Source organism: Garra rufa, chromosome 19, assembly GCF_049309525.1.
Source record: "Garra rufa chromosome 19, GarRuf1.0, whole genome shotgun sequence".
NCBI lineage: Eukaryota > Metazoa > Chordata > Actinopteri > Cypriniformes > Cyprinidae > Garra > Garra rufa.
In genome coordinates this window covers 7528433-7540530 of record NC_133379.1, presented here as the reverse complement: position 1 = coordinate 7540530, position 12098 = coordinate 7528433, and the positions used below count along the sequence as shown (strand labels likewise).

The window sequence follows — 12098 nt, the reverse complement described above, 5'->3', positions numbered from 1 at the left end:
ATTACAAATCAAAAATTACATTTTGATATGGTTACAGTAGGAATTTTACAAAAAATCTTCATGGAACATGAACTTTACTTAATTTCTTAATGATTTTTGGCATAAAAGAAAAATCTAAAATTTTGACCCATGCAATATATTTTTGGCTATTGCTACAAATATACCCCAGCGACTTAAGACTGGTTTTGTGGTCCAGGGTCACATATGTATACTGTGGACCACAAAACCTGTCATAAGTAGCACAGGTGTTTTTGTAGCAATAGCCAACAATACATAGTATGGGTAAAAAATTATCGATTTTTATTTTATGCCAAAAATCATTCAGATATTAAGATGAAGTTTCATGAAGATATTTTGTGCATATTTTTCTACCATAGATATAACAAAACGTAATTTTTAATTAGTAACATGCATTACTAAGAACGTCAATTTCTCAATTTTCTTAATATTCAGATTTTTTTGCACTCTTAGATTTCAGTTTTTCAAATAATTGTACTCAAATATTGTCCTTTCCTAACCATACATCAATGGAAAGCTCATTCAGCTTTCAGAATATGTATAAATCTCACTTTCAAAAAATGTAGGCCAAAGGAAACTCAAAGGCAGTGCAATGGTGTTACAGGTGGAGGTCACATGATCAGAGTACTTCTAAAAGATTTGGCAACCGCGTTCCATCATAAGGTGCTCATACTCTCTGCTTTTGTCTAACATAATTGCATTTTTTGGTAATCTGATCTTTTTACGTGTATGATGTGAATAGAGCAGCGCTCCTGGGTGGATTTTAAAAGTTTTATAGGCTTATTCTGCAGACTTCCGGATGGTGGTGCTTGGAAGGGTGTGTGTGTGCGGGGGGTGGTAATTGGAGCTGGGCTGCCCGGGGCAGATAGAGACAGAATGAATCCCTTACAGACCCGACGAGAGCACCAAACTGGCCATGATGTCACCACATACCCAGGGCTTTTCTTGATTTAACCCAGGCGCAGAGAGAGAATCACATACACACAAACACTCACCCACACCCTCCACGACCCTATCTCTCCTCACATTCCACCTTGCTTTCATCTTTACTTCTTCTTTTAATGATCCAGAGCAAGCAGATGTTTCTACGTTTGACTGCACCATGACATCAGTGTAGCTTCGGTCTGTCAAAGCGTTTAGCAAAATGATTAATATGGTGATTGAGTGTTGGCATTGGCAAATACCATTATTTAGTGAGTTTACAATGTATACTTGAAGATTATATTAATTATTAAATTAATATTACACTAAATTTCTATACATTTTTAATTGTTTGGCCTTTTGTGTCATGTTTGTGTATTATAAATAAATATATATTTTAATAAATCAATATTTTAAACATTTTAAAATAACTTTTAATGCATTGTAATATATTAAATATGCTACAGAAAATAAAGACATTTTTTAAAATAACATTTTAATGCATTGTTATATATATTAAATATGTTACAGAAAACAAACATTTTTTTATTTTTAAATAGCATTTTAATGCATTGTTATATATTAAATATGTTACAGAAAACAAACCTTTTTTTATTTTTAAATAGTATTTTAATGCATTGTTATATATTAAATATGCTACAGAAAACAAACCTTTTTTTATTTTTAAATAGCATTTTAATGCATTGTTATATATTAAATATGTTACAGAAAACAAACCTTTTTTTATTTTTAAATAGCATTTTAATGCATTGTTATATATTAAATATGCTACAGAAAACAAACATTTTTTATTTTTAAATAGTATTTTAATGCATTGTTATATATTAAATATGCTACAGAAACCATACACATTTTTTTTTTAAAAATAGCATTTTAATGCATTGTTATATATTACATATGCTACAGAAAACAAACATTTTTTTATTTTTAAATAGCATTTTAATGCATTGTTATATATTAAATATGCTACAGAAACCAAACACATTTTTTTTATTTTTTAAAATAGCATTTTAATGCATTGTTATATATTAAATATGCTACAGAAAATAAAAACATAAAAAATAACAGCATTTTAATGCATTGTTATATGTTATATATTATATATGCTACAGAAAATAAAGAAACAATGGCGAACCTTTAGATTAGGGAACACATATTTACTATTAACTTACTAAGAGTTTTCTCTCGGTAAACTGCTATTTTGCAGCTTATTAAGAGTTAGTAAGGTAGTTGTTAGGTTTAGGTATTGGGTTGTGTTAAGGGATCTAGAATATGGTTATGCAGAATAGGACATTAATATGTGCCTAATAAGTACTAATAATCAGTTAATAAGCTAGTAATAAGCAACTAGTTAATAGTGAGCAAATTAAAAACAATTTAAAATAAACAATTTAGAATTTAATAATTATATCAATCATATTACAAATAGATAAAAATTACATTTGTAAAATATTTTTATGTATTTTCATACATTAAATATGCTATAGAGAGAGAAAGAAAGAGTGAGAAAAAAGTACAAAATAATTAAAACGTCTGGCCTCTAAGGCATTAATAAATAAATGTTTTATGTAAAACATTAAGATGAAAAATATTTAATAAGGAGTTTTCTGTACACACTCTGTTTTTTACTTAGCTTTTTCATTTGCAACAATAACAGGCGGACTCAAAAATGTATAGAGACACTTTTTTGTGCATTGTATCAGTCAGAATTATCTTTTCTATGCCAAAAATCATTTGGATATTAAGTGTTGTGTTTGTGTATAATAAATTAATATATATTTTAATAAATCAATATTTAAACATTTTTTAATTATATTTTAGTGCATTGTTATGTTTTAAATATGCTACAGAAAATAAACAAATGTTTAAATATTTTTAAAAGAATATTTGATGCACTGTTATATATTAAATATGCTACAGAAAATAAAGAAGCAATGGTATTTTCTACAATACAGTTACTTAGCTTTTTCATTTGCAATAATAACAGATTTGTTGTTGTGCATTGTATGGGTCAAAATTATAAATTTTTTATGCCAAAAATCATTAGGATAAATCATTAGTATAGGTAAAGATCATGTTCCATGAAGACATTTAGTAAATTTCCTACCATAAATATATCAAAGCATCTTTTTTGATTTGTAATATGCATTGCTAAAACTTCATTTGGACAACCTTTTAAAGGAATATACAGTTTCTTGCACAGACCGATCGTTATGTGTCTTAAGACCTCAATGTATCGTCATGAGCCGCATGGTTTTATTTGGTTTTGTCTGTGTATGTTTTTTTACTCTTAAAGATTTGGTAACCATTGACTGCCATTAAATGACTGACAGACTGCAACGGTTTGAGTTAAAAAACTTTGTTTGTGTTCTACTGAAGAAACAAAGTCACCTACTGTACATCTTGGATGCCCTGGGGGTAAGCAGATAAACATCCAATTTTCATTTTTGGGTGAACTATCACTTTAGAGGCAATTTGTCAATATTTAGATTTTTTTGCACCATCGGATTCCAGATTTTCAAATAGTTGAATCTCAGCCAAGTATTGTTCTATCCTTACAAACCATGTATCAATGGAAAGCTTATGCAAACACATTTGTTTTATGCATCCAAGATGGTCACTCTCACAGTTTCTACAAAACCTCATGGATAGTTATTGGAAGCAGTGGAATTTAAATCAGCAGAATATCAATGTTCAATACATCACTAAACTGAAAGTTTAAGCTGGAAGGCATGTAAAAAATCCTTTTGTTTAACTAGGGTCATTTTAAAGCCTAAGCTCGTCATTTCCAAGCAAGCCTCCCTTGATTAACACGACTGAGAAAAAGTTGAGCGGCATTGTGCTCTTCAGGTGAACCCATCTGCCCGAGCCAGACAGAGGGGGGTAATGCGGCGAATTATGGCCTCCAGATGTGAGAGACAACTGTAAACACTCTTCTGAGCGGGGCAGAGCACGACTGTGTCATTTCCTCAGATCTTCAACATCTTTCAAGTCCTTCAAAACGGGATTCCAAGAGTTAGAGCGCTTTCAGACAGAGTGTCAAACGCTCACTTGAGCTCGGCTGTCATTACCATAACCTCTCCGTTCTGCCGCGCAAAACGCTTTGTGCGAGCCGATCAACAGCTGCTAGCTCGCAGGAACGGGGAAGTGCAGCAGAACATGTCATGAAATATTAATCGGCATAATTGGGATGCTAGTTAGCGCTTCTTTGACCAGCTTTGGTCGCCTCCAGCACAGCGCAACGCGGCTAGCGCTTAGTGTCAAGCTAAACTATTAAAGTGGCAGAAAAAATGATGAACTCTTGAAAATGGATTAGATGGGGCTTATGTTTCAGGGCCTTTAAAATACTCACTAAAACGCTCTAATCGTCTCCTCGCCGCCAACGATAGACAATGGGTGGGGGGGAGGGGGAAACACCAGCTCTTCCGGTACAAACTACTTTGCCGATTTCAGTGTCACATTCAATTTTCTGCTTCCTGCTTCTCCCCGGATCCCCATCCAAAAACAAGCATTTAAAACATCAGTCCTAATTAGATGATTAGTGCTTGGAAGGGCAGGAGATAAGTCATTTGCATAATTCAATCATAAGAGTTAGAGATACATATTTCGATGTTCGTTTGTACAATTATCTCCGCTGTCCTGGGGGCTGTGATACTAATGTGATTAAACAATACTCTTGCACGGGGCCTAGTGTCCTCCATTAAAGCACTGCTAGAGGCAAAGCAAAAATTAATTTTAGGAGACAATCAATTTTATTCTACATGACTGTAATAAATATAGCCCGGCTGCAGATGTGTCATTAAGCTCAGGAGGAGACTTTCCCAAAGTCAAAATGACACTAGTCTCTTTTTTTTTCTTCTCTCTCCCGCCGTAACTGCGGGTCTGCGGACGGTGAGCGGAAAGTGTCATTTTTCCTCTTGTGAGATTCTTGACAGGCCATATCCATCTGTCTGTTTTAACCTCTTATATCTCTCTCCCACGTCGCTGCACATCAGCGAACACCTGCTATTTCTCATCCCCATCGAGACGGTGTATATTAAGAGCTAACTTTGTAATTGCAGCTTCTAAATGCTCCTCAAACATCGCTTAATGATCGCGGATGTCAATATGTAATTTGTGCAGATTCACATACGTAGCGGCGTCCTTAATTTGTTTTCGTGATTTCCGCGCCTAGAAGATTCAAGTAGCGCCTTTCCATCACTAATTGACCACATGTGTCTTTGCTTTGCCTCTAATTCATTGGTTACGCATGGGACTAGTTATTAAAGCGCTGTGGCTTGGAACAGGCACCCGCCAACATTAATGAGAACTCACATGGCCACAAGTTGTTTTATAAGAGCCCGTCAGCAGTTAAGCGCTCTCACGTCTCAAACATGTTCGCAATGAGACTGAGATGGACAGAATAGCTGGTCTGTAAGACCAGCTGCCAATTTGCCTTTACAAAATGTTCAACTACCTGTGAATAAAACTCTCTAAAAATCTCTAGCCTTTTATCTTACATGGTGGCTCAGAAACCATTTATGACCCTAGACTACAAAACCAGTCTTAGGTAGCATGGGTATATTTGTAGCAATAGCCAAAAATACATTGTATGGGTCGAATTTTTCTTTTATGCCAAAATTAGGATATTAAGTAAAGATCATGTTCCATGAAGATATTTTGTACATTTCCTACCTTAAATATATCAAAACTAAATTTTTGATTAGTAATATGCATTGCTAAAACGTCATTTAGACAACTTTAAAGGTAATTTTCCTAATATTTACTTTTCTTTTTTTTTTTCTTTTTTTTTTGCACCCTCAGATTTCAGATTTTCAAATAGTTGTATATCTGCCAAATATTGTCCTATCCTAACAAACCATACAACATTGACCCTTATGACTGGTTTAGTGATCCAGGGTCACATTTGGACTCTTAATCAAAAAAAAAAGTCAGAATGTTGCATTAACATAAATGACATATATGTAATGTATGCATGTGTATACGTACATATTAATATTCATATCTGTGACCCTGGACCTCAAAACCAGTCATATGGGTCAATTATTTTACATTGAGATTTATCACCTGAAAGCTGAATAAATAAGCTTTAGGATAGGACAATATTTGGCCGAAATACAACTATTTGAAATCTGAATCTGAGGGTGCAAAAAAATTGCCTTTAAAGTTGTCCAAATGAAGTTCTTAGCACTGCATATTACTAATCAAAAAATAAGTTTTGATATATTTACAGTAGGAAATTTACAAAATATCTTCATGGAACATGATCTTTACTTAATATCCTAATGGTTTTTGGCATAAAAGAAAAAATCAATCATTTTGACTCATAAAATGTTTTCTTTTTTTCTACAAATATGCTACTTAAGACTGGTTTTGTGGTCCAGGGCCACATATATATGTAAATAGTATATATATGAATTATTAATAGTTTTACAGCCTTCTTTTTTATCATTATTAATATTAATAATAATAATAATAATAAAGAAGGCTGTTAGGTTACAAATCATGAAATACCGTTTAAAAATATGAAAAAATGCGTGGCTTGAGTGTCATGGGGCCGCGGGATATGACATATACAGCCGTTCACATACTAACATACAGATACACTAAAGCCCCCTTGAAGCTGTATTAATTCATAATTTACTGTGCAAAAAGGGTAAAGGAACGCGTGAATCTGCAAAAACAGCCTCAGAAAAGGTGGATGTATAATTAATGGCTGACATTAAGGTGTGCCGAAGGAAGAGCGACAATCTGAGAAGATTTGATGAGACAGCGGGATGTCTCGGGTGCCCGGGCCGAGCCGAGCGTCGCAGCCTCGGGCGAAGCCACAGGCGCTGAGCTGCTGTCCATATGGACAGAGCGCGCACACGTGCACGCGCGACGAAACGGAGAGACCCAGAGGCTCGCGGTCACGCTCTGGAGCGCGCACTCCTGACACGAGATGTGAGGATAATTGTGGGTATTAACAGTCCTTGTCCGTCATTGTGTCTTTGTTTTAAAGTTTACAGTTTCTGTAGTGTTCACACTTTATGCGCGCCTCAAAATCAGACCACATCAATCATACGTGAGATACTAATTCACATTAATCTACAGAACACGCTTCTTAAAGGTGTCAAATTGTGCATTTTAGGGAATCTTTGAAACGCAGCACTTTGACGCGCAGTGTGATGGTAGCTCGCGCCTGGGGCAACGATGGGAATTAGACACATTTTAAATTAATGACTAAAAAAAGCAAATCGCTTCAAGAGATGGAAAAAAAATATGACAGGCTTTCGAACAATGCGTTTTATGATTTAACTTGACAATTCCTTGCAACTCCCGCTAAAGTGCGATTGGCATGAATGCAAACAGTGATGTTGCGCTCATTTTTATGATGTTACCCGCATGAAGTAACCGTCTAGTCAGTGATGCAATAAATATTAGTGGACAAGAGCTTTCTGCACTTTTTATTTTTGGATGTTCTTGCACTTGGTGGAGTGAGAGAGAGAAAAAAAACAGTTAAACTAATCCAATCCACCTTTGCGAAGAGGCAGGAGAGCAAGCACAGATGTTCATCTCTAATGTAATTCCCATTCAATTTCCTAAGTGCAGTCCCCAAGTGCAAACTAGTTTAGTGTTATGTTTAGCTTGCAAATTTCGTTTTAATAAATAATGAATGCATTAAAAACCTGGAGATCAATTGCGAGCTGAGAAATCATAAAAAGCGAGCCGTAAGTGCCGCGTGCGTTTGCTGATTTGGACACTTTTCGTGTTTCAGTCTGCAAGTTTTAAAGAGCCCTTTGCAGATTTTTAGGCTCTATCCTTGTGAGCTCCCTAGCTAGACAGCATTCTCAGCTGCTGACTCCAAACGCGCCGAATGCAGGGCGTTCATACAGGTCGTATGCGTATGATTATGTATGATTAAGAACCCACGACCAACTCTTTTTCAAAATCTGTTGCATTTAATATATATCTATATATGTTAATAATGACAATAATAACTAATGCTTTGTTTGACTCTCGGTTCCCTAAAGGGCCTTAAAATGTGCAAACGTGCAGTATATGCATCTGACAGTGTAGTCGGGTTTTCCGATCGAATCATTCTTATGAGCCGGATCTTTTTAGTGAATCAAAAACATAGAGCGCAATCAGTGAAGTTCCATACTTTAACAAATGACTCTTATGAGTTAGTTCTTCTAAATGCATTAAAACAGATTTCAAACAGTGTATGATTTTAAATATGTACATTTTGTCAATCAGAAATACTTATGAACTTACATATCAATTTTTTTTATTTAAAAAAGCTTTATTTAAAAAAAAAACAATTAGCCTACTGTCTTACATTTCACACCTCTAAAAAGTTTTAGTTTTATTTGTCCTTGTAAATACCTTTTAAAATAATAGTTGAAATGCGATACAACTTGATTATTTGACTGCTGAGGGCATTAAATGCAATTAAAGTTGACATTTCTTTAACAACACTCAAAGAATTGTAGAATAATGGAACTTTTAAGGGAGTCATTAAAAGAGAAACAGAATCAGTATCGTAACACAGCCCCTATCTGTTTTGTTAGTCTATCTAAACATGCATGAGATGAATGCCTTTGGCCATTGCGTTGCATCTTGTGCTAAAAAGTGTTTGTAAAACGGCATGCCCTGTGACCCGTTTAATTCTGCTGCACCCTGTCTGTCTATTTGAACACCTCCTAAGAAGGCAGCTCAGAATCAATTTTGAGCCACACTCCTCCCTTGCTTCGCCACGGCTGTCCCGTACAAACCGATGCAAAAGACACCTATTTGTCAGAGCTTAGCCCTTCTCCCAGTGAGCCTGTGCTGAAGGAGGAGAGGAGAGCGAGGGAGAGGAGGCGAGGGGCCAGCACGCACATTAGTTTCAGCCATCTGGTAGCGGGACGGTGGATGATGTTTAAATCTGACTATAAAAGCGATGCTTGCGAAGGTGAACTGTAAAGCAACGACGCCGAGGAGCAAATTCAATTTCAGGGGGGCCCATTGCTCGGGCAATTTCATTATCCGACCGTATGCTGCAATCTGACAGAAGAGTGAAAAGCGCAGCGTTCCGCACCTCATTCTCTTATTGTCCATTTTGCCTGGACTCAAAATTAAACAAAATAATGTTGTAAAACGCTCTCTCCCCCGCTCACTTTCTCCTCGCTCTCGCTTCTAATTAGATGTGCACGGCAGATTGATTCAGAACTGCGCAAAGCCCAATAAAGTGACGGGGGATTCTTCTGGAGGTTGTGCTGGGGATGTTAAAAGGTTAATTACCGAACCTTGCCCAGAATGGCCATCTGGATATGCACTCTCTCTCTCTCCCTCTCTCCCTAAAACACACATGCGTGCATCTCCACACACACATCCGCTGTGCAGAAGCACTTTAAGACCACGTTCCTGAACCTTCTCGCCCCGACCAATTTCCAATACCTGACCTTTTACCTGTGAGAAAGTAAGAAAATGGAAATTGAAAATTGAAAATACTAGACCTGATGCAAAGCACTTCATGGAGAGGAATACATAGACTTACTGAAGTTGCAGATAAGGTTACTAGGTTGTGAACTTTTGGGGACAGGCTTAATTTAGAAATTGTTTTTCATTTATTTTTAATATTGAGTAATATCGTGCAATATTACAAATTATTTGTTTGTTTATTAGTTGTCTTAAACAAGTAAAAGTAAGTGTTTCTGAACTGGGAATTTTTATCCACAATGTTTTGACTGTCATTCCACTAAAAGCGAAGATGCTGCTGTTTTCGTACTAACATATAATTAGAGTCTTTTTCCTTGGATGATAAAGGTCTTTAAAGGTGTACTGCTCCCTTGAGTCCCTCCACTCCAATCACACACACATAAGCTGATATTGCTGCAGGAGCCTGAGAACACTAATGCATCTGTCATGATAACAAGCTAAGAATAACATCTCCACACCAAACAGAAGAGGTGATTCATTGATTTATGCAACATGGCCCAACACCTTATCCGAATGAGACAGGGGACATCATCCAGACAAATGGAGTATCAAACAAAAATTCCACATCTGGCCCTGGATGTGACATGGGTTGAAAGTGCATAAATGATATTGATGTCTATTCACGTGAGCCTGACTCAGTGGAGCAAATAACAGAATAAAGTGAAATGCAACCGAAGTATGACCCCTGGTCCAAAGAGCTGTCATTGTATAAGCAAGAATAAAAGAGGGGAAAACAATAAATGTAGGCTATCTGTAGCGAAAACATAAAAGTTCTAATGTAGAATGATCAATAAGGAGTTATTTTAGTCATTTAACAAATCAAAACATACCAGTGAAGAGTATAAATCTAGTCGATCCAGGAAAAGTTAACTTATAAAGTCAAAAATGTTAAAAACACATACTAATTAAAAAAAACATCTTTGCTAACTTTTGTTTTATGACATTAGTTAAATATATCCTGCAAGTTCAATTAGCGTAAACAGTTTTAAGAGCATTTAAAATTGCCTTCCAAACAGGTTTTAATACAAGGCAGCTGAAACAGTATTGAAAATTGTATTTTGTTGTTTTTATATATGTAAAAAAAAGTGTATATAAATAGCACATTATTGTTTTTAGTTTATTGAGATCATTTAGAAAATAAAATCACCATGTTTGCGCCGTAATATACGTTTGTATAAAGGCAGTTACGTAAAGCGAGAAAAGTAAGTCAGAAAGATTGCGGAGAAAAATATTTGCTTGATTCCGGAGAAAGCTGCCATTAATTTGACCATTTTATTATTTTTATTACCACTCTATTTTTTTCAGGACAATGATTTGATTCGAAAAGGGAAAAGAGATTACAGGTGCTTTGGCAATAAGAAAAACTGATTGCAACTAATTTTATACAAAAGTTGAATTTTAAACACATTTCGTGTGTTTTGACAAGTATACAAATCGCACTTTATAATAACTTTTTAATGGATAAATGAGCTTTAAACATTATCGATTTGTATTAAAAGTAAAAGTAACTAGTTAAGTTTAAATAGAAACGTCATAAGCGTGTAATTCATATATTTCCACAAATAGTTATATTTACATACGCATGAAATCATCTTATTAAAGTTATCCTAAAGTGTTTGCAACTTTTCCAAGTGCGACAACTCTGCTAGTGCTGAATGAACTTGAAAAGCACATCAGATTCCACAGCCGAGTGTACATGTGAGATGTATATGTGATATAAGACTTGCCTGGCATTGGTGCAGTCGTTATAAAGCGCCTCGAAGTCTTTTCGGGTGATGAGTTTGCACCGGTTCACGCCCGGCTGAATGGCTCCAAGTCCGCGCAGGATCCGCACCTGCTCCACCGTGCACACCACCGGACATATATCCAGGCGCTTCAGCTTGGTGTAGACGGTGTGCAGTCCGCCGACCAGGTGCTTCAGGAACAGGTCGAACACCTGCGGGAGGCAGATGAGCTCCTGACCGTCCACGGTGAACGAGGCCACTTTCACCCCGTGTACCTCCACCATCTTACACTCGTTATTATGGACACCGCCTGGCCCGTTCCCGTTAGTGCTGCCGCCGCCGCCGGTGCCGGTGATGAAAGAGTTGATCATGCTGCTGGTCAGTCGCGGGGACTCGGCCGGGCTGGAGTACAGAGAGTCGGGACGGAACAGGCTGCTCGCGCCCCCGGGAGTGGAGGTTGGTGAAAGCACCGGAGGAGTTGCTGATACGGCCATAGTTTATGCGAAGTTTCCTCCTTTCCGTACTTTTGAGTCAAGCACACCTTTGCTGGCTCCTCGTACTGTTTCGCGGCTTTCACTCGGTGTTTCTCATGCGTCTCCGGTAGCGACTGCTGATAGTCGGTAATGTGCAACTACCTTCCTCGCGAGTGAGATGGATAGAAGTGTATCGCACTCAGCGATTCAATTAGCCAGCCCACTGAAGGCTGGAATGACAGCCCTCTCAGCCAATAAGGGACGCGGTGGCACACGCCTTCAAATATTATTGGCCAGGTGCCAGTAATGGGCGGGGACTTGTGCTCTCACTATCAAAAGCGAATACAACTTTTAAGATTGCGCACACAGACAGATGAAATATATTTCATTCGTGTCTTTAGATTATTTAGTTTAGTAATGACAGCCGTTGTCATTTTTTAACACGTTTTCTTCCACAAGCTTTATTGCTAAATCTATT

The 12098-nt window shown here is 36.7% G+C and overlaps 1 protein-coding gene across 4 annotated transcripts in view; it reads right to left on the bottom strand.

The window, feature by feature from the left end:
- Nucleotides 1-11780, bottom strand: part of dacha (dachshund a) — a 196241-nt gene extending 184461 nt beyond the window's left edge. For all 4 annotated transcript variants that reach the window (XM_073824205.1, XM_073824206.1, XM_073824207.1 and 1 more), the window contains exon 1: nucleotides 11151-11780. In XM_073824205.1, the coding sequence (XP_073680306.1) occupies nucleotides 11151-11641 (491 nt within the window). In that variant the 5' untranslated portion in view covers nucleotides 11642-11780. The remainder of the gene's footprint in view (nucleotides 1-11150) is intronic.
- Nucleotides 11781-12098: the final 318 nt, after the last annotated feature.